This window comes from Parus major, chromosome 2 (genome assembly GCF_001522545.3).
Source record: "Parus major isolate Abel chromosome 2, Parus_major1.1, whole genome shotgun sequence".
Lineage (NCBI taxonomy): Eukaryota > Metazoa > Chordata > Aves > Passeriformes > Paridae > Parus > Parus major.
Window position 1 is genome coordinate 57,266,276 of NC_031769.1, and position 23,739 is coordinate 57,290,014.

General features: G+C 44.2%; 1 protein-coding gene across 4 annotated transcripts in view; it reads right to left on the bottom strand.

Moving 5' to 3' along the window:
* Positions 1–23,739, bottom strand: part of NFATC1 (nuclear factor of activated T cells 1) — a 106,565-nt gene that overhangs the window by 68,925 nt on the left and 13,901 nt on the right. For all 4 annotated transcript variants that reach the window (XM_015619606.2, XM_015619605.2, XM_015619607.3 and 1 more), the window contains exon 3: positions 22,317–22,476. In XM_015619606.2, coding sequence (XP_015475092.1) covers positions 22,317–22,476 — 160 coding nt within the window. The remainder of the gene's footprint in view (positions 1–22,316; positions 22,477–23,739) is intronic.

Below are 23,739 nucleotides of genomic sequence, written 5' to 3' on the forward strand. Positions count from 1 at the left end.
TCTGCATTCCTGAGACACCGTACGAAGGCAGCTCAGAGCCAGGGGCTTGTGACATGTTATGATATGATACGAGAGCTCCGTGATATGATACGATACGAGAGTTCCATGCCAGCATTGTCAAATTGAAAACACATTAGTGGCAGATTGAAAATCTGCACTATCAGCAAAACAACAGAGAGAAAAGCAGAGCCATGCCTGTACACTGCTTTCAGCAGGATGCCATGGGCTGTGTATCTCCCTCCAGCTCCCGGTGGAACACCCACTCCTACGGCCCCTGACACACACATCAGCACTGTGCTGCAAACAGAGGGATTCCTGCCTTTCTCCCCCAGAGACAGACATGCAGCTTGAGCTGCATGTGGACGATCACAGGTGTGCTCCTGGTACAGTCAGTGGCCACAGGGAAGCCACTGTCCTACTCATTTACCACCCTGTTCCCCCCACATGACAGCCTGGCTGCTCATTAATTCCAATGATGTGTGTGAGCAGGGCTGGTGAAGTGACCTGGATTTGTCCCAAGCTGATCTTCCCTGCCTCACCACTTCCAGAGCCTCAGCAGCAAAGCTTAGGTAAGGGAGGACACACAAGTTATCCCAGGGTATTTTTGGTCAAGACAGCACGTGGGTTTGCAGGGGGAAAAGTAAGACAGTGTGACATGCCAGGCAAATAAATTTCTATGTACTGCCAGCGGTCACTTCTCCAACTCGTCATGGAGGAAGCTTTTTATGGAGAGTATAAAATTAAAACAAACACATATTGAGTTACAAGGCTGCTTAAAATGTAAAAATAGACTAGCGAGTAACTCAAACCTCAATTCAGCAAAAGCAAAATCGCACACCAAGGTACCCACATGTTTTACTGAATGCGGGCAAATAGGACCAAAAATGTCGGTCTTGCATTGGATTCTGCTATTTCAGGCTTTATCTTTAAATCTGAACTTGGCTCCTGCCATATCTTGTAACCTACTGCTGAGCCTCAGCTTGTGCTTTTCCCACAGGTTTTGTACCAGGAGGCAATCAAACACCCATAGTCTTCAGCTTTGCACACCTGCCTTCCCCTGAAAAGTGTTCACATGCTGGAAAATAAATAACAAGATCTCAGATGCACGTTTTGCACTGTTTTTTAAGTTTTGTGATCTTCAAGCTAAATTTATGTTTGATTTTTTAAAGGCCCTGTCCTAGAGCAGAGCCATACTTTGGTTTGGAGCCATTGCCCAAAGTCACTTACTCCCTGACTTAAAAAGTGCCAGAAACATACAGAAAGGCTCGTGTAATTTCTATATGCTTGATTTTGCTGTCCTCAAAATAAGAAAAATTCACACTCACGTCACTGTTACTGTCGTAAGTTTTATGTCATATTCTGTGTTAGGAAGCGACTGATCTCCAATTTGTATTTCCCTTTGAGCTTTACCCATTGCATCACATTATTTACTTTTATATTATGTCACATAATCGCGTACGCCAACAGAAGCAATAAAAGAAAGCGATGCAAGGATTAACATTTAAAGGGGCACATGCTGTGAACGACTTATTTTAGATTATGCACCCAGTGCATTATTTCCGTGACAGAGAGTGTTGAGCCTTGGGAGTTTTCAGCACGCTGCAGATGTCTAGTGAATGGGAAAGATCCTGCTCACTGTCATCTGGGTGCAATAAGAATAGCCCACAGACCCCTCAAAACATGGGAGACAGGTATTATTGCCACATGTTCCTAAGTGAGGAGCAGTGGCAGTAAAAGCAGAGTTGTAGTACTTTAGGCTGTTAGGTTTGCCAGCAGTAAAAAGGAATATCAAACAGGATCATTATAAAATGAGATGGGGGGAAAAAGGGTGACTGAGCATTTTTCTTGGTGAGGAAAGATCTCACATGTTCATATCCATGCATATTTTCCATGTATGCTCTGGGGTACTGTACTTGGTGGAAGAGCGATTCAGTTTCCTGGCGTACAACATGGGATGCATGCGTCAGACACCCTATTTTTATCTTTTTCTCTGTGTAACATGGTCCAAAGCTCTTAATAACTCAGCGGTTGAGTACGGGTGACAAAGGTGCTCTCAGCTACAGCATTTATAATAAGGGATGCGTCTTTCTTACCAAGCGTGCTTTCCTTGGCAATACATAGATCCAGGTGGGAAGAGGTGTACTTTCCCCTGCTGTGGATCTGAAAAAGGAATTAGCTGCAAAACAGGACCAGGAGCACAATGTTGCTCAATGAGTTTCCCTTCCCAAATAAAGGCAGTGATACAGCAGTCACCTGGTTCGGTACAAAGGAAAGATGCAGGAAAAACTTAAATATGCAGATAAAAACTGTGTAGCCAAGTATTTGGTTTTGAAATGAAAGTAGGTCATATTGTCTTGTTCTGACCAATCACTGACTACTCTGCTCTTTTCCTCTTTGAGCAACACTGTTAAAAATACTTGAACTCATCTCAAATTACATTTTCATTTTTATTGTCTGAAGCTGCTAAGATCAAAATCAGACTTAATTGCAGGCCTATTACACACTCCTCTAATTCTATCAAAAGCGATGCAGTCACTGGTAATTAACACCAGAACAGGACCGATCACAGCTAAGCTCTTCGTCACCTCACATCGTCTTATGCAAGCGTGAGGAAAAGGGCTGCACCGGCTGAGCCACCGCATCAAGCCTTCCCTGGGATTCCTGCACCTCTCTGTCATCGCTTTCCCAGCGCTATCTCCCACCAGCCTCTCTTGATTCTCACCAGTCGGCCGCTGCTCATCTCAGTGCAGGGTGGCAAAGCAAACCCCAGCCTCTTCCCGAGGAGATGCACTGTGTGCTGGGGCTGGATGTTTTCACGTGTCCAGATGCCATGGCACTAAACACCTGGAATCGTCCTCCAGTGGCCAGTGAAGTGTGAGGGAAACAGGGCTGTCACCTCTCACAGCCATGAGCTGACTGCAAGGTACTATCTGATTCAGTCCTACAGCTATGATGACCTCTGGTTTATCACAGAGGTGAGCCTATTGAGGCTGCCTGGATTCCAAATGTGCGCCTGGTACACGTCTATTAAATCTGCCAATTGGAATTGAACAGACTTGGAAAACAATGAGCAGAAGGAGATGAGGTGTTTCGAACATAAGTGCTAGTGGAAAAAAAATAAAAAAGCAAAACCTCCCCAAACCTTGCTACAGTTATTAAATTTTGAGGAAATTTTGCAAACGCCACATCCAGTAACTCAAATGCTATTTTCAGTTTCAGTGGTTATTCTACAGTCTGTGAGGAAAACTTCTATTATTTAAGCCACAGCATTTATTTTAAGAAACGCAGTTGAAATATTCTGCATGTTCCCTTTCCAAGTGCTTTATGCTTTTGGCATGCCCAAGCATCTGTTGAAATGCTCAGAAAGCTACCTGTCATAACAAGGAGCCCTCTGTCTGGAGAGGCTCCTGGAGGCCACCGAAAGAATGGTCCTGTTCTCACGGGACACATCAGCGAGATACGCCCTCAGCACCACCCATGACATCAGCCAGGAAGCAAGGGAGCTGTGCTGTGTAATAGCTTTCAAGGGTACCTACTGGGCATTTGGGCAAAGGACTGCAAAAACCCTACAGTGGTGCATTTCTCCAGACCCAGACTCTTTTGCAAATATATTAAACAAACATTGGGGTTTTAATTTAGGGCTTAGCCTGTCCCAATTCATTAAAGGCTCAGCTCCCACTAATAACAAAGCAAGGCATGACCAGGGACTTAGTATTCACTCTCAAAACCAGACAGCAGCTTGTGCTTGAGACTCCTGAGGCCTGTAGGAGCTGCCTCCTTAATGAAAATTATTTGCCAAAAAAACGCCAAAGGGAACATTCGTATCAGCAATACCTCTTGCGTGTGTGCCTGGCTTCTTATGTTTGGTATATACTAAAGACAACAAGTAAACAGACTCAAAAAATATGCCTCTAAAAATATTAAGAACAATAACTACTTATCTGACCATGCAACTGGTTGCAGCAGGTACCACAGTGCTTATGCTCAGCAACACCTTATACATCCATCTGTCCCATTTGCGTTTCCAGAACTGTTCAAGGAATACCTGAGTCAGTCTGGTGAAAATCATTGGGGAGACTAACAACCCAGTCTGGTGTAAGGGGACTTCTTTCTCTTTTATCCCCAGCAATGTTTTGGAAAGCAATTGCAATGCTTTCAAAAATGGTCAAACAGAACAAAATCTATAAAATAGGGACATTTTAAAGTCAAGACAAATGCTGCTTGTCTCTCTAAGCTAGAGCTTCAGAGCTACATACTAAGTAGCTTTATTGCTAACTTTTTCAAGCACCAGTTTGTTTTTTTTAGGAATTGCACATGATGAATGATAAAATGAAACGAATTGTCATGTTTTAAAAGTGTACCTAATATACAGCCTCAATAAAATACCCATCAGTGAGTGCTTAGTGTCCTGGTTTTTTAAAATCAAATCAAAGCACAAGCTGTTTAAACTACGAAGAAAGTGTACTAACATTTTGGATATTGGTTTCAGCAGTTAGCACCGAGCATGCATAAAAATAGTGTCATGAATCTGATTTTCAAGAAAAAGAATTTCCTTTCAGCTCCCACACAGAAGCCCTGGAAGACGTAAGCCACTGCATCATGGGTTTGAACGGCAGGAGGGAAAAGCTGATCTTGCAGGCAGTGACTGTCATGTGAAGCGCAGGCACAGGGGGTGAGGTCAGGAGACCAGGGCATCTATTCTGGTGCGTGCTGCAGAGATCCTGCCCGACCTTCACCTGGGCAGCCACCGAGCTGCCTGCCACCATGCCCCCAGCTGAAAATGCTCAGGAAGCTGCTGCTGAATGCTCAGGGAGCCAACACCCTATGCGCCTCTGGGAAAAAGAGTCAGGAAAAGACTGCCCCATTCATCGCAAAATTCCCCAATACCTATTTTGACCTGGTTTGGCCCTTAACTTTTTTTGCTGGGGGAGGTCTGAGAGAGAAACACACCTCAGATGCCCAGAGGCGGGGGACTGTAGCAGCTCTCCTGTCGAGCTCCTCTCCCAGATCCCAGGTGCCATGGGAACTGGTTTGTGGAACTCCCCTGACCCCTCTGCTCCAGAGGGAAGCTGATCCTGCAGATCAGGGGTGTACTGCATGCTAAAAGGCAGCAGCAGCAGGGCACGAGCAGGCAGTTGTACCCCGGGCCATAAAGCAGGAGCCAGGGAGGGGCTGGCAGCCCCTACTCTGGGGATTCAGGTCCCACAGGACAAGGAGCAAGCAGCCCTGGCAGTGCCAATGAGGCAGACAAGCAGCATCAACAGAGCACCAGCAAACCACTGAGGCACACGTCCTGCTCCGTGTGTTTCAGAATTGCTGTCTCTTTCCAGCTGTTTCTCTCCACCTTCAAGCTCACACTCTGCAGGTGTACACGTTTCAGTCACTGCCATACCACCTGGCTCTTTCCACATCTCTAGATGCAGGCCTTTGAGCACCTAGGACTGAGCGAGGCACATCATCCTGACCAGGAAAACCTTCCCTTTGCCAGCAGCCAGGGAAGCAATACGGGGTGATGGTTTTTTGGATGAGGTGCACAGTTCAGCTCCAGACTCTGTCAGTGACTATTCAGGTGCTAAACTTGGTCTGCACAGACACTCCTGTGAGAGCACAAGCCAAAAAAAGGGAGCATTTTATTCAAAACAGCAGAGCAGACAGACTTCAGAATGAAAAAATGAAACACAGCAAAACAGAATAACCCCTCAAAAAACAACAAAACAGAAAATAAAACACTTCCTTAGGAGCTGAGATGACCCTCTGGCTGTGACAGATTTTGCTGTACTTCATCTGATGCAGTTAAGCATAAAAAGAGAATAAATTATGCTCTGTGCAATGAAATATGTTACTAACTCACAGTCCTTCACTTAAAATAAAATTGTAACAGGGATTCCTACAGATTTTTGTGCTACTTTCAGGATTTATTTTTTCTTCCTGAAAGTGATTTTCCTTGGATTCACTCAAACTCTGTTTTAAGATCCAAATGTAGTCAGAGCTGGTCCACAAATAAAAATAAGATGGCTTGCTCCTGCAAGGGGCCAGCCCTGGGCCAAGGACTAGAGCTGGATGGGAGAGCAGTGAATGGAAACAGCAGGAGTGTGTTTTATGTGGCACTTTCTAGTGCTGCCACTTGGACCTTAACTCAACAGAGCAGCAAAAGAGCAGCTGTTCACATCATGATGAATAAAGATCTATATAAAACTTCCAGCTGCAAATACGCTGAGGAATTATTAATCTTAATGTAATAGAGATGCTGTACACTCAGGCAGTGGCTCACAAGTAATTTCAGTCTCTATCCAGGGAAAATCAGCCTTCGTGGCTGCTGGCTCTCAGCAGAGTCATGAAATCTCCTTGTCTAAACAGCCGCAAGACGCTGCTCCCTATTTCTAGGAAGGATTTTCCTCCTTAAAAATACACATCCCAAAAAATCAACCTGTGCCACGCTCCTCTTAAAACTGTTAGACTCACAAGAGGGATGCCCATCAGGAAAGGAGTTACTAATGGAATGAATTTGTAAGTCCTGGGCACCTTATTCACTGGGACGCCGAGAAATCATTACTGCTCTCATGACATTTTCTAGCACAAGATGATAGAAGTGTTCTTCCCTTCTATTGAGTTTCTACTTAAACATTTGCTTTCAGCATCCATCATGGTTTTCAGTTTGGACAGTCATACCCATGGCCATGCCTGGGTTAAAAAAATAAAAATAAAAAATATCACAAGAGCCCTGTAGAAGGAATTTATCACATGTTCATAGGCCCATACCCTGGACAAGCTCATACTTGTGAGCCTGCCTTTCGCCATGCTGCTGACGCACCGCTCGCACCCAGCACGCTCCTGTTTGTGGTGAGCACGGGCTGGCCCAGGATCCTCGGGTGTGTGTCAGGTGCCGTCAGCATGATGCCCTTCACCAGTGCCCATCCCAGCCGTGCTACAGCGCCACTGCCAGCATCCCTCGGTGACTCCTCTGATCGGAGACACACCCTCAATGCCACGTTTTAACTCGGTGCTCACGAGTGCTGCAGCAACTGTGTGACTTTGAATTCTCACCCTTGTGAATCTGAGGACAATGGGACACCCATCTACCCACAAGAGTTATCTGATTAAGGGCCAGTGCTTTTGAGGTGCACATCAAGATTAACACTGGCTCATATGGGACAGGGACAACAGAGTTTCAGGCATAAAACTTTTGGAATTCAGAGACACCAGTGAGACGATATTAGACTAGAAATGGCTGCCTTTCTCCTCAATTTTAACTTCTCTCCAAATGACATTTATTTAAACAGCTACTGAAGACAGAAAGCTGGGGCTATGTTTAAAGGCTTTATCTCTGTAAATATTTGGAGAGCTATAAATACTGAGCCATATTAATAATATGAATATTGCACTTACTGTTCTGTTGCCATGAAAATTACTACAGATGGACTTCCAACTCTTAATTTCTCTGATTTGCCAAGTACTTGTTTAAAAAGAAAAAAAAAATAAATCTTACGTGAGACATGTTGCTATTTAATTAGCCAGTGGAGTCAAAAGCCACAGCACGGAGCAGGAACTAAACACCCAAGGGTGGAGGCAGACAAAGCAAGTAGTGCTTGGTATACAGCTGTATGCCCCAAGTGAGACTTATTATAATCAGACAGTCCATGAATCAAACCCTGCCTGCTTTCTGTGTTTGGGGAAAGGAGGGAGCAGGAAGGGAGGCTGGCTGAAGGTCTGAAATAAACTCCTCGCTTCTTCTGAAAGTCACATGAATACTGATGGCTTCCAACTTTCACAGTACTTCTGTCCATTTTTGGCTGGTGTGGTTTTTTTTTTGGTTGCTTGTTTGGTTTCGGATTTTTTTTGTTTTGTTTGTGGGGTTTTTTTGTTTGAATGTAGGAATGAATTCAAAGAAGGAAAACATTTCAAGGCATTTTATAAAAGTGCAAAGCAAGGATGTCTTAGATGAAGGTGCGGTAAGCTAGGCACGGAGTGATCAAGTTCCTATCTCCAGCACTGCCAGAGAGTTTTTGCCTTATCAGAGATCATGACTTGATTAGAGCAGGAAAAAAAAAATCATAACTTTTTACATATTTCCAGACTTCTTTGTTTAATCAATGTGTGCTTCATTCTCCTCACAAAACAAAGCCAGGAGACCAGGTACCCTTTCTTTACTATGAAAATTAAGTACTAACAGAGCCCTGGTTCCAATCCTTGCACAATTTACAGCCATGTTCCTTGGGGGAATAAAGCAGATTATTGCAATCCCACTGCTCTTTGGAGTCAGAAAAGTGCCATCTGCATGTGTATGTTCATTAAGACAGATTCTGCTTCTGCTGTTTCAGTCCGAAAGAAGTGGTGCTGTCACAAGCACAAGATTCATGAAAATGCTCTTTGTGACTCCTGTCTCAGAGCAGAAAGGGGTAGTGGCTCTGCCTGGTCACTTTACACTTCTGGTCCTACTCCCCCAAACCACCCTTGATCCACCTGCTGCTACAGCTCTGATTATGCTGCAGTTTTATCTGAGAGCATGTCTTCAATAGAAAGCTTCCAAATGCTGCAATAAAAATAGGGCAGGTATATCTTACAGCTCCGATTCAAGGTTTTGACCTTCAGAACAGCATGATTAAACTATGAGAAATCTAGAGAGATTGGATTCCACACTGTAAGATGCTTGAGGGTGATGCCACTGGTTGATTTTGTCTGAATTTGGTCTGAATTTGTTTGTCCCTGGAAGCACAAGTCACTTCTTTTTTAAATGAAAAAAAAAAATCCCCAAAATCAAATGGATGGAATAGACAAGACTGACCAATGAGCATGCCATGAGGTGCTCTGCCACCAGTGCTACAATGAGCTGAAAGGCTTGAGATCTCCAACTGTAAGTAAATAAAATAAGCATGAAAGACATCTAAATAAACTTTCTCAACATACAGGGACTATTTTCAATCAATCATTCTAAATATTGTCATATTGAGTAACATTATTTAGCAACAGCTGTTGCACTAGAATTTCTGACTTGAATACTGACAAGCTAACACCACAACCCTACTTAAAGCCAGTAAGATGGTCAAGTAAAATCTTGCAAATATTAATAGCAGAACTTGCCAATAAAGCCTTATAGAGTAGCTTATCTGATGCTGCAAAGGGAGGAGACTCTGCTGCAGTCAGTGGAAAAGGATGTCAGTGCATGACTGGGAACTGAGGAGGATGGTGAAGTGATGAGGAGGTGATGGCAACCAGAACCTTGGTTTTTACACCTAAAGACTGTCTCTCTACCAACCTGCAGACTTCAAACATGAGGCTCTAGTATGGGTCAAGTTCCAAGCCAGAGACAGAAATGCCAAGGTCTTCAAAGGCACTGCTCCTCCCTGCCATACTCCAGCCTTACCTGGGTATCCAACCTAAGAAGTACAGACTTGGCGAACGGGTAAGACCTTAAAGCCTGCTGAGAACAGTTAGAAACAATTGTACACAACACATCCAGTCAAAAGAAAAAGGGAAAAGCCAGGTGATTCATGCCACCTAACTTTTAACATGTACAGGCTGGACGACAACAGGGTCTAGTCACTTCAGCTGCCGTCACAGCCAGCAAAATGAGACGGGCACTCTGAAGGTGTGATTTACCCAAGCAGCTTCAGATGTTCACATCAGAACAAAATTAATAGCTCACTAACCTCTATACTGACGAGCCTCCCCCTGATTACAGAGAGAAACCAAGGCAATTAGCTCAGTGGCAGACATGTAATGAACCCTGAAATGTGGCCTTGCCCCTGTCACTTGCCCAGGCCACAGTTCAAAGCATGAGTGTCCCACAAGCCCGGGGCAGTGCTGTGAGGCACACGCTGAGCTTTATCTGAAGAGACACAGAGCAGAGCTCTCAGCCCCCACAGAGTCAGAGCCCACTACAGACACAAGGCTTGGCACTTCACCATCAGGTGTTTCATTTCAGGCAGCCACCCACAGCTTTTCACAGCAGGGGTACAAGACCATCACCTCAGACAGTGGTACTTTGCAGCCCTTTTCCCTCCCAGAAGGAAAGATCAAAGTCAGCTCCACCCCAGCTTAAATTCAGGCTCTGGCTTTTCCACCCTGACTTTAGGGGCTGGCTTTAGCCTGGTCCTGGAGTCAGCCTCAGCACAGGCTGGGCACAAGGTGTCATGGCCAGAAGACAGATGCTTGACCAGCTCTCTCTGCAGCCTCCATCCCTGTGTCTGTGATGGGACTATACCCCTCTCCCTCCCTTCCTCAGAAGGGTGTCACAAAGCAGCAGCTCATTGCCCTGTAAAGACTGTAGCAATCCCCCTAGTCCCAGCAGCGCTCCTGACCTCTGCTCCAGAGCCCACAGGAAGTTCTGGAGCACCATCACATACAGTTTCAGTGGTCTTGCTGTTATCATTGTTTCAAAATTGGATTACATGCTTAATCATAATAAAAATATAATCCTGAGCCCTATTCTTGCTAATGACCACTTATATATTCAATTCAAACATGTATTACACACCTTTTTCTACTACAAAAATGGAAAAGAGGATTAATAATCGGAGAGCCCAAGGGCCAAATTTCATAATATTTTTCTTTTATTTTTACTCAAACTGGAGGAAGAAAAATGCTTTTACTCACCAGACCATTTTCCTAACATCTTCCATTTGCTATTACAGATAGGCTTCCAGGTTAACACTGCCCTGTGATTAGACCAACTACCCCTGTAAAATCTATTTGACCTAAAATAGTTTCAGGGATTTCATGTGGGAATGAAACTGCAGAGCCATAGCCCAGCTCCAGTATTTTCACTGCACTGCCTTGCTCTTTGTGAAGCCTCTCCAACCTGCTTCCATCTCAAGTGGGGCTCTTGCAGCCAGCAGTGGGGCTGTGCCAGTTCACATATTTTACAGTTTTCCTCACAAATGTGAGGAATTAGAAAATGAAGCTTTGATGTATTTAGGACATGTGCTTGAGATTACTCGTATCCCTAGATGCTAGCACATGTTGCTTGCAAGTTGTGGTCTGAATTTGTTTGTCCCTGGAAGCTCAAGTTTGCAGCTGTGGGCGGAGTTTGTGCACAAGTCTACAACTGTATGCGAGTTTGTGGTCAACGCCACTCTAAAACCTGTATTCAGTAACAACATTTGAGTCTATATAGAAGAATATTATATTATTGCAGGGTAAGAGCTACAGCACATAAGGCCCACATAATGAAAACAACATCACTGCAAAAGAGGTAGTTGAAAATTAATTTGAAATCCATTTAGAAAAATATTTCAGGATAATTAAGGATTGATTAAAAAATGCCATCTAGAATTCTTTCTTTTTGTAACTGCTTATTCTGAGCAATTTTATGAGTTCCTGCACCTATGGGAGAGATTTACATATCTTATATACTTGCTTGTCTTTTAATTTTTATTCTGATATGACAGGCACTAGCTAAATATTCTTGTACATATAAAAAGGACTGATCCATGCTGCATTTTGTTACAACCAGACAAAATACTCTTCACTGAAGAGGAGGTGTTACAAGATCTTAATACGGAATTCTGCAAGAGAAAGCAGGAATTTCTTGAGGTTTTGCCTTTTGTTCAACGAGTAATATCTTCTGTGGACTTTTCCAAGATGAAAAACCAAACTGATCCATACCAGTTACGCTTCTTCAGCACTTCACAACCTTTAGATACGCTATTCCTGTTCAAGTCAGTAAGAGTTTTACAGCTAAATCTAACCCCGCATGCTTTACCCATATTCTCTGGTGATTTTGTCCTAGAAATGCAGACACTTGGTACATACATACAAGTGAGACTGTATTAAAACCCACAGCAGGTAGAAAATAATACGGCCCAGGGAAGTTTTGTTTTTGACTCTCCTCATAATCAAAGCTATGCACAAAGCACAATGAGGCACAGTAAATAAAGACATTTCACACAGACAAGCACGAAAATCTTCCAAAACAAAGAAAATTAAATTATCTTTCAACTAAAGAACACACTGCAATGAAAGACTAAATGAGCAGTTCTAATTAAAACCATGCTGTGAATCTCCTACTTTCCACCACAAAAAAAAAAAAAATAAAAAAATCAGCTAGTATTTGTGCATATACAGCCACCCTCCAAAACCAGTCAAGCAGCTTTCCAGCCAAACAATGCAAGACACAGCATCTCAGAGCTGTGAAACATATTGAAATTACTTCCATAGCAATCATAACAACAACACGTAAGGCCAGGATATGCAGGGAGGAGGGGTGGCAGTAGGAGCTCGGCCCCTCACTGGCCCCAGCGCTGCCTGCTGTCCCCGGCACGCTGCTGGGAGCACCGCGCAGCATCAGTCCCCTTGCCCCACATCCATCCCGTTGCTCCACTGCTGCATCCAGTGCCCTGCTGCCCTGTGCATCGGTGCTCGCCTTGGCAATGGTCGGTCTCATCCAGAACCGGCACTCGCATCCCTTCACTGCCCGTGCTCAGGAGCAAAGCGCTGCATCCCGGCGTGAGCATGCCGGAGAGCCAAGGTGCTGCCAGTCCTGGCTGCCGGTGAGCACAAGCAGCAACGTGCATGCCCTGCTCAAGCTTCTTAATCCTGACATGTCACAACCATCTGAGGCTCAGGTGTCTCTGCTTGCAGTGCTAAAGCAAGCAGCTGCCTCAGGTGAAAACGCTAAGAGGGGGATGAAAACTCGAGACCAACCCTCTGTGCGTGAGCTGCACCGGGGCTTCATGCACAGCTCCTCTCTGAACAGCTCTCTAGAAACGAAACGTGATCTCTCTCCCACTCCGCTCCCTTCTAGCTGTTTATCTGTTTGTGCAGTCACCATGTGCTGCGGGCTTCCCGAAGGCGAGCCACTGTCCTTCCATGGGCAGAGAGCCGAGGGGACGGGAACGTGCGGCTCATTAAGCACAGCAAGTATGGGCATCCGTGTCCTGCACGGAACATGCTTGCTGATACTGCTGTTCTCCTGCCGGCACAGGGACAGCAAGCAGCTAAATACAGTAGTCTAAACTGCAGATTTAGATGACATGAAGAAAGGTACAGTTTGCCCAAAGACAGAGGAAAGTAATGAGAAGATTTTGCACAGTTATGGAAAGCTCAGCTTCAGCATCATCACATCTGACTTGCTATCAAGCCATCCACTAAAAGCTTCAGAGACTTCCTGCCCATTAGATGTGGACAGGCACAATGGTAACAGAACAAAAACAAGTGGCAGTCATCCTGAGGGGTCCCAAAATCACAGGGACTGAAGACAGAGGAAAAGGAGGATCCAGACAGTAGCATTCACCTGAAACCATCGAAAGGAAGCAGCAATACACAGGGAACCTGCAAGTGATGCCAAAAAAGCATCGGATTTTTAAGAGGGAAAACCTAGTAAGTCTCCTGAAAAGCATCAAAGAGGCCTGCAAGAACAGAGTGCAGCTACTGCAACTTGCTCCCCTTTATCATGCTATTTTTGGGCGGTTTGCAGCCCCACACACTCATGCCTGACACCCAATCTCTTTTAACACCCGTGGCAAGGCAGCAAAAATGTCTTATGCCAGATTTTGCAGCCGAGTAACCTGAGTGACAATACATTGCACAATTAATTGCCAGTTAATCAATGTATTCTCACTTAATAGAAAATTTAAGCACACATTCAACATATAATCCCACTTTATGAAAGTTTAAGGACATATTTAAGTTCTTGGTTTTACATTGCTCCGCCTCCCATATGTTTTTTTCCCCCTCTCATTATACAGAACTGGACCAGCAGTATTTCTACATGAGTAGGATTGCAAGTGGCAAGGGAGCAGTTCTCTTTCTCGTGAGGACTGCGGGTTTTCACCAGGATTCACGTTTGGCTGTGACACCACATTATCAGTGTCACAAGGAGCAAAACTCATTGAGGGAGACTCCAGAGTCTGTCACTCCCCAAAATGTACCCACGCTGCGCCTACAAGTGCTGTTTACTGCATTTGAAACCTAGGCAGCAGACTTCTAAATCCCAGTGTGCCTAACGTCTGCATGCAAACCAAAAGCAGGAGTTCCTCTCCTTTATTGGGTATTGAAACATTAAAAACAGGTGTTTAAAAACTACATTACAAATCTGTCTGCAACCTATATTATTTTTACCATGTGTAAGTAAATTGATCACTAGCATGTTTCAACTGTTTCAGTGAAAATATGTAACCCCTGCTAAATTATTTCTTAAACGCGGAGGGAGGAGAAAGTTTATTTTGATTTGATTTCATTTGAAATTTTATTTGATGCACTGACAGCATGCAACAAATTTTACTTCTGTGTATGTATACAGCAGATGATGATCCAAGATGATCATCTGCCTTTCGTGGCATGTATCAAAGAAGATCTCAAGCTGTTCTTCACAAGGAAAGAAATCATAAAATCCTGCTTATAATGGAAGATGCAATGTACTTTGAGAGAGCAACTGAGTACTTGGACACCATATTTTCCACTGATTCAGCCTGTTAGTTGAAATAATGATTAATTAAAATGGAAATTCTATATTAAAACCATATATACTGATATTCCAGACCACAAGGTGTGTTACAGATGTAATTTTTTACTCTTCTTACATATAAAAATTAGAAAGTAAGAAACCAAAAATTCCATTGGAGTTAGCTTGGTGTAAAAGGGATCTGAAATATGAACTGGCCCCCAGTATATCTTAATACAGAATGCAGGCAATATAATTTTAGTGAAATATGTTTTATGTAATTCGGAATACCAAGAAAAAAAATTTGTTTGCCCTAAGATATTACTTTTAGGAATAGAGGACAGATGTCTAGTTCCCAAAGCAGACTTGTAAAAAATTAATCGCCTGCCTCATGCAGGTTAGCAGTATTTGGCAGGTAGGTTAGCTCAGCTCATAATGAAGCATCTGGCTTCTGGTAAAGCTGCATTTTAATTTTAACTGTGTTTCATTTCAGATTTCGGGTGCATGTTAACGTGCAATAATCTGGCAAGTCTGGAGCAGATTTGCTGAGTGGTAACTTTGGTGTAGGTCTTCTCAATTGCAACCAAAACTAAGTCAAGTGACAACTGTGGTTCATGCCCAGACCACAGCCTCACATATCACCTGAAACTCCATGAAAAGCTCTTTTAAATCCAGTTGTCAAGACTCCACCCATCCAGTCTTACTTTCTTAAAAATGGCTAAACTAAGAGTCAGCAAACCCCTAAGTGTGCTAAGTCATCTGACTTCAGGAGAGCCCCAATATGGCTTTGAATGGAATTTGGTTTGAGTTTCGGAGTTTTGTTCTTTTGGTTTTTTTTTTTATTTCAGGTCTGGTAATTTGAGGCAAGCAAAAGATCTACCCATGTTGTATTCTTCCTTAGAAAAGTGGGTAGCCATTTCTAGCACTACTGGTAGCCTCTTCTGGCTAATCTGAAGCATCTGCAGCTTTGTCTCTTTCTGATTCTGTGACCAAGCAAGAGGTATGGCATCTGCAACTTTTAGCAGGAGTGATGCAATATTAAGCACAGGACAAAAAGAATGGAATGGGCCAGAAAAAGTATCACATTCTAACAGTGAAGGATGAGTCCTGATTCTCCCTGAAAAGTTGTAATACACATTTTAGAAGTACACTTCCAAAATTATGATGAATCGGCCTTTTAGACAACATGCAGAAAAAACCCTCTGTTCACAATGACAAGTAAATGAGGAATCAGAGAGGACTAACTACACTTATGTTCTGCCTTTCTGGACATTGCAGAGACTTCTGCACACTGGCTGTAGACACTCAGAGTGCTGCTGGTTGCCAAAACCATCCTGACAAGGGAAGCAGAAAGGATGGCTCTGTGAGCAGTGCTGGAGATAAAGGTGACTCCTCTGCTTCCTCTCTAATCTAGGTGGTCTTTTCCATATCAACTGCCCCCAGAGGACAGCTAGAAGATAGCCGACACAGTGACAGCAATGCCACTGACTCCCTTATTGCAAAGAAGATGGAAAGGAAACCAGAAGATGCCAATGAAAAAGAAATTTGGGAGCTGATGTCATCACCCCCTTTCCCAAGGGAATGGAGACAGCACCAGTGGAGGAATGGGAAGGCTTTCTTTCAATCCCCTCCTTCCTCAAGGCCATAACCAATTGCTGCTTTGCCTGCAGCCACTGAGTCCAAACTGAAGGCAAACCTAGGGCTGAAGCCTTCAGGCTGGAAAGCCAGATTGAACATCTCAGCACGCTAACAGCGGGGATATGTACTGTGGCATCCATCGAGCTTAGTGTGAGCAAGGCATCATTTTTAACAGAGAGCAGAGTGCATCCCCCAAGCACTGGCTGATGGAAACTTCGTTTTTCATTTGTAAAGGGCCATTGCATTAAACAGCAGAGGCCTGTCCCCAGGATGGCTCATAAATCAGAACTGAAGTTGCATTATCAGGGTCATGAAATCTTCTCCAGCTGACAGCAGCACACTTTCCAGGATGGCTCCCTTCTGGACTTACCCTCCTCAGGGAGGCCACAAGTCAGTGATACAGCTGTGCTTGTGGAGCTACTCCTTGGGACCAACTTCATGTGAAACCCAAAAATGAAGAACTCTTTCCTTTCCAAAATACACTCTCATAACAACAAAAAAAAAGAAGTGATGAAAAGCTTTCAATGGGCATTCTTCCATTTGCTGGATTTATAGAAGCAATAGCAGCCTTAAAACATCTGCCAAATCATTCTACTTTTCAGTTTTGATTATCTGTCTGCTAGTTTGAGGTTTTGCTTTAACTATACAGATGCAAGAAGTGAGAAAGCCATTCAGCTCAGATTTATTCTTAAGAAGTACCGGCTGTCTAAAACAAGGCTATAAAGTGTGGGCTCCCTGTCTGGTTTGTTGTGTGATTGCACGGCTTTGTGCTATTAATTGCAACCTGGCTAACAGGTGCTTGCCAGTGTCTTTATATGTCCACCAGAAGGAGGGATTATATTTCCATCTGAACAAAAGGGTGATGCTGCCTTCTAAAAAGAAGCGAAGAGTAGTACAGAGAGGAAGTCTGCTGTGGCATGATGAGTTGAATCACTGCTTACTAACAAGAATATGCCCTCTGCTCTGACCCGATATACCCAGAGAGGGAAGGGGAAAGCAGCTAACACTAATTTTTCCACATCCTCTTCTCTTGCTCAGGTGTCAGATGGCCATGAGCTGGACCCACCGGGGTCTGCTTTTTTTTTTTTCTAGCCCCCTTGACTCACTCAGCAATGGTGGAAGCTCTGTTGTTTAAAACAAACTTGCAGCAGTGGGCACCCCTACCAAGGAAAGCACTTATGAACACACAGCAGGTCTCTTGGCTTCCTTACACCTTCATCTTCTTCCTGTCACCAATGGTGAACACCTCTTTCCAGTCTTTTCCTTTAGCTCTTCAGTTCTCTCGTTCCCATCTAGCCTTCTGGTTATCACAGGACTGTCTGACCTCGTGCTGCTGGCTGTGAGTCAAGTGCATGAGAGATGCTGATCAGTGTGATGCCCCTGAAGTTACACTGCTTTGCCAAAGAGGCTTTCTGCTCCCCAAGGGGTTTGCAAAAGGTATTCTTTGCTTATAGGTCTGAAGAGGAAAGGGCTCTGGCAGATACCCGCGGTGGCCAGCACCTGCACTGGGACTTAGTGCTTGTTATCCAAAAGCAACACAACCAACTGATCCATGGGAAGCAAACAGTAAGACACTCCATGTGCTGCTGAGGTGCACAAGTGACTCAGGGGCATGTTGGTGCCTAGTTAAGGTGATGTGGAGATGTACAAAAAATACCGAGGCAGTGACTGTCATGGAGGAGAGTCTGACACTTGTTAGTCATAAAGGGATTAAAAAATCCCAGTGTATGCCTCAAGGCCTTTGAAAATCAGACCCGAAATGCCTATACGAGACCTTGTCAAGAAAGGATACAGATGACTCCTGTAAGCAAATCTCCTGGCATAGACAGCATTTTGACTATGTACATCAGCAGACAAATCATTGTGTTTTGCCTGTAAAACAAGGGAGTTCAGACTATTCAGCTCTTCACAGGCTCAGATGAAATTTTGTGTTGGAGCACAGGAGCCTCTAGCATCTACAACCTCTACCATCTCACTCAAAGAGGTAGAGTGAAAGGCAAGGCAGCACTCACTATATATTCCAAATTAATTTTTCAAGAGGAAAACGAATTCTGGATAGTACTGGTTACTTAGATAAAAAAGGAAAACCCTTTCAACTCCTTTTCTTTCCTTTTTCTAACCAATTTATTTACTTCATGTTAGAAGTGATCTTGAAGAGAATTAATGGCATCTTTTGTGTCTAAAAGTTTAGTAATAATCATGGCTTTTGAAAGTGCTTGCTAGACTACTCCATGCACTTGAATATTTTCTTTCACCATTGAGTACAATCTTCTATGGGAGTACATCATGCCCTTTAATGAAACATTCTTGAATATTTGGATTTTATCTCACAGATACACCACACCCTGCTTGTAAAAATTCCATCTCAGGCAGTCAAAGTTCTTGACTTATTTCAAAGATGAGTTATTAATTAGAGTATCTACAGACCACGCATTTATAATCTGGTGCCATCCCTCCCTGAGGAGCCCAAACTTTTATCTGCTGGATTACTTACCTGCAGCTGAAACGGAGCCATCGCTGGCTGGAATGCAAACCCCGTCTTGTGCAACTCCTCACCACTCTCAAAATGAAAAATTGGGAGATAGGTCCAAACAGAGGACATTTTTAAGATGTTTTGGATGTAAACCCCTTGAATTAAATTCACCTCACTTAAAATGTGTCTGTAGCTATGAAATGCCATTCACTTCATTTTGCTTTGTTTGAAAAATCCTTACTTGAGCCATGAACTCCTGAGAAGCAGTAGGTGCCAGCAGGATGCTAACAGACAGGATTTTGCTCCTCAGAGTGGTCCCAGGTTTAGCGGTCACCTGACACAACACGCAGCTTCCCAAAGCCTGATGCCAGCAAGGGGACCATCCCTGTTCTGACTCAGAGGTGGGAGTACTCCAGTCTGAAATCACCAAAGGCAACAGCAAACTCTCAAAATACTTTCCCAAGCCAAGGGGTGAAAGGCGGTGCCAGCCGTGAGCTCACCAGCACTGCTCCCCAGCACCACTCGCTTGCCAATCCTCTGCGGCATTTTTAGCTCGCCAGGCGCGCCGGCTCATCCCACTCTCCGAACGTTTAGCAATCGGGAACAGCGATAGCTTGGAGCTGCCATGGCAGCCAAACACCCAAACAGGCAAAAGCAAAATGTGTGAGAGAGGAATATTGTGTTACCAGGCTTATGAGCCTTCACAGGCAACTTGAAGCGCTCCAAACCGTATCGTTCCTAAGTGCAGCGGGAAGGTGCTGCCACTCCACAGAAGAAAATCCACAGGAAATCCCACTGGCATGAAATATGCCTGGGAGATGGCCCACAGGAGCTTCCAGTGAGCAAGTCCCATACATGATGCAGAGATGATAAGGTGGACATGACTGCCACCACAGACAGCCCCCAGCACGCACCAGGCTTGCCCTCTGCATGGGTTGCTATGAGCCATTCATAGCACCCTGCCATGCTCAGCTCTGCCTGCCCCTTCCCATGCTCAGTTTTGGGGCAGAAAAGCAATCTCATACAGTGGTGGCATTGTGCACAGTGCCAGGTCCTCAGCTTTACATGTAGCCTCCTCCAGCTACACAGAAAAGTCACCAGCCTGGAGGAGCCAAGGAAAAAATTGGTCCCCAAGCTTAGGCTTCATGTCAAACCCATGAGAGACTCCTGCCCTCCTATGCTACTGCTCTCCTCATCCAGCATGCTTGACTCAGAAACCTTTGATCCTCAGACATTCCAACTCCTAAAAGAAGAGATGGATCAACAGTAAGGAAACTCATGTTGCCTGGGAAAAATAGATAAACCTGCTCTGGCTGCAGAGAAAGCAACCTCCTGGCAATTTTTGATTGGGAACCATGCCATGAACAGTGGATGTTTTTTGGATTTAGTTCTCCTCTGCCTTAGCATGCCCAACAGATTTGTAGAGGTATTAATGTGAGAACCTCTCCTAGGGAATGGGAAGCAAGATGCCAGTGGGAGGGGGATTGAAACAACGAGAGAGAAAAACAGAGAAAAGAGAGACCTCATCCATATTCTCTCCTTGTTAAAGCTAAAGGGGGAAGAGCTTTAACAACAGCAGAATTAAAGCCAGTTTCCCTAAAGCACTGACATAAGAAAGATCTGACTGTCAACATAGGAAAAATATAACAGAAGAGGGTAGTACAAGAGGTCAAGGCAGTTTTATGACAGTTTTCCCTGAGTCAACAGAATAGAAAACACCAGAAATATTAAAGAGCGAAAAGCTTGATCCACAACTTTTCTCCTGAAGACACTTATTCTGTTTGAGCTCACATCTGGGCTTGAACTTCAAAATTTGGGCTCCTTTCTGTATAACCTAGTGGGATGAATCAAACCTGACCCAAACATCTGCAACATCTGGAAATATGTTGATGATTCAGAGATGCATTTTTCAGGTTTTGCCAGTCACCAATTTAACAGAAATTACTCCCTATATTTCCTCTCCCTCCATTTATTTAGACATACTTTTGTTTTTCAAGTACTTCTTTATTTGCAAGTACTTACTATTCCTCTTACAAAAAATATTTATGAATACTTCCTTTCTTTCTGGAAGTACTTTTAATCCATCCATCTATTCACTTCTGGTTTAAGTCAGAATTTTTATGCATTTCTTCAAACAGATAACTGGCCATGATGGAAATGCTAGCACGGAAAAGCTTTTTCTGCACCTCTTTATGTTTCTGTTCTCTTTGGAGAAAAGGATGTTTGGGTTGTAATAAAAGGACTGAAAAATACATTAATCCTTATTAAGCCGGTAGAGCCAATTGACAGGGCTGGGACTGTCTGCTTCCTCCTCTCTCCCTTCATGCCCTTCCGTAATTTCCTCTCCTCTCTTCTGACACTTGTTTGTGTTTGGAAGCAGCATGCTCCCTCCTGACGGACCAGGACAGGGGATGAGAGGGGAAATGTCTGAACACATTTAGTCCAATTAAATGTTGGCATCACATTCAGTCTTTTCAGAAGGCACGTAAGAAACTTTAAATGCGAAGCTGGCCATTGTAAATTGATGTCTCCCCATTTGCATTGCCTCCCCATTTGCATCAAGCCACAAACAGAGTAGGCATTAGTTGTAAACAAGCACGTCTGCCACAAGCCCCTCTTTAATATCACTCACAAATGTTCTGCTAAAACCTTTTAAATTCCAGCAGACAACTTCCATAATCCTGTGTCACTGACGAGTTCTGGCAGAGCTGAAGTGTGTTTGCTGCCGACAACTCCCCTCACTTTCCTTTTCCAGCTGTGGCAGCAGCACACATTTGCACAGCAGCATTCTCTGCCCAGCGCCATCCCAGCCTCCCATTGTTCCTTCCACAGATGTGGCTACTAACAGGGGCTTACAGCAAATAAACAAACATGCACAGCCCCGCACGTGTGGTCCCTACATCCCCTTGAGCCATCTGGGCTCCTGCAGCACGGCTTGTGGCATGAGCCCAAGCAGTCCGAGCATGGCAGCAGTGCCCTGGCATCCATGGGTCCTGTGGCATCTGGGCAGTGATAAAAGCTGGGCTCTGCTGCACAGAGGGTCACAACCCTGATGGATGGCACTGTGAGTTTAACTGCTGGGTGAGAAAGCAGCAGCTGAAGAGGGACAGGCACTGCCTCCCACTCTCTCCCACTACACTTTCTTTTTTTGTTTTAAACAACCAAACCCTGTTCTTCCTACTCCTGACAAAGTCCTTTAAAAATGAATGAGGCTACTCATATAAACAAATTAAGGGTCAGTTTAGAGTGTTATTAAATTAAATGCTTTATACAGAGTAACTAAAGAGGTTGGTAGAATCTGTGAAACTAGATTCAGACCTCAGATGCTTTCAGACCCAGAGCAGCTGGAAGGGTTTTAGTAACTGAACAGAAGAAACTCTAAAAGCCTTTGCTCAGAACTCACTGCAACAGCCAAACCAGCGACATACTTCTACATCACTGCTACAGCTCTGCACTCCAACATGCATTCACAGCTCTGATTAGATCCAACTGCAAGTTAAGGATTAAATGTACTGAGGCATGTCCCCAGCTGATTTCAGTATAAACTGCATGTCTGGAGCTTAACTGCACAAACAGGTCCATGGTCACCTCTCGCCACTGAACACTTGCTGAGCCCTACATGGACAGAGAAGCAATCTGCCCTGTATTCACACTGCTCTTGCATTGTTTTTACCAAAGGCTTGGTCTGCTCTGAGATGTGTCCACATGCAGGAATCTCCGACGACAGGAAATATCTCCCATTACTTTTTGGTTTTTGAGAAGAAATGGTGCTCACCACAGAGTACTGAGATAAACAATTTGTGCTGCTGTGACACAGTTTGGTACCTGCACAATGGGGTGGCCCCCCGCAGATGCCTTCACAGCCCCTCGACTGCCTTCTGTCTCGTAATGAGCTCGGTGGTGGGATTTCGGCTGCACTTCGATACGTAGCTCGTAAGGTCCTGAGTGAGATGGCAGCTGCCAGTCAAGAGCAGGCAGGGATGGGCTACAATGGAAAGGAAAAGAGATTAAAAGTTAACATCAAGTACACTATCACAAACCACAAGCAGCCAGCACTATTACTTTAGACACCGTGGTCTTGCAGTTCATCCTTCACCATCTTACAGTTAAGATTTCATTGATAAGGATAATGTCATGGCATAAGTAATTTAGAAGGTAATGGCTATGTTAGGAGTATTTATGGGCCAAGCATATCTGTTGGCCCAGATGCCACCTGATTTGCATCAAAAATTGAAAATTTTTAAGACAGAGATTACAAATATCTTATATATTAACTCTCAAAGCAAAAGAAAAAAGGCAGAAAGGCACAGGGGAGTTTTAGGAAGAAGATTTCTGCTGTGAAAGTGAATGCCAAACTGGTTTGGCATTTAATGCATCTAATGGGTTTCAACAAATCTGCTCTGTGTACAGGGGGTGGAAAGAAGAAAAAAAGCCATTTCCCTGCTTCATTCCCAATACAAAGCATGTCTGAGAGCCTCGGAGCAAAGCTGATCTCTTTTGGGTTGATGCACTGCAAAGGAAAAAGCTCTGAAGTCAGAACTTGCTTATGAATCCTACTGATGGTGATGAGCAAGCCTGCAGAAAACGCAGCTCACTCTTCTGGCTCAACACTGACTCTGCAATTAACTAAAATACTAAGGACTCATTACCATCAAGCAGTCTGACAGCATGTAATGGTGGAGAAGTTGTATTCTTAGAAACCCTCTTCCAGTACAAAACCACTCTTGAAAATAGCTGGGAGACCTCTAAGAAATGCCAAGTTGTTGCTTTGAAAGGAAAGAAAGAAGGACAGTAGAAACAGCAGCCCTGAGACAGACTTACTGATCTTAAAATTGAAGCAATAAGCTTTACAATTAAAAGTGTTAATTTCACATCCACTCTATATTCTTTGCTTTGGTGAATTCTCTTTCTGAATGTCTTTCAAAAGTCTTTACAAGTAGTCTTTACAACAGCACAACTGCAACACGCTGCCCTGCCCTTTAATGTGAAACTTAATTACTTCTCCCACCAGCCTGGAGAAGATAACCAGCAAGCAGAAAATCGTGGTCCTTTGCAGGTGCCATGGCCCAGGGCTCCCTGGCACTGTGAGAGGACTTGTGCCACCACAGCCTGCAGGGGAGGGTTCATCAGCTCTCCCCAGCCTGTGCGGAGGCTGGGTACTGGGGATTCACTGGATCCTCGCCTCCCTGCTGCAGCCCGGGAGCAAGGCCAGTCTGGGATCACAGCTGAAAGCTTTCCTTTCCCTGTG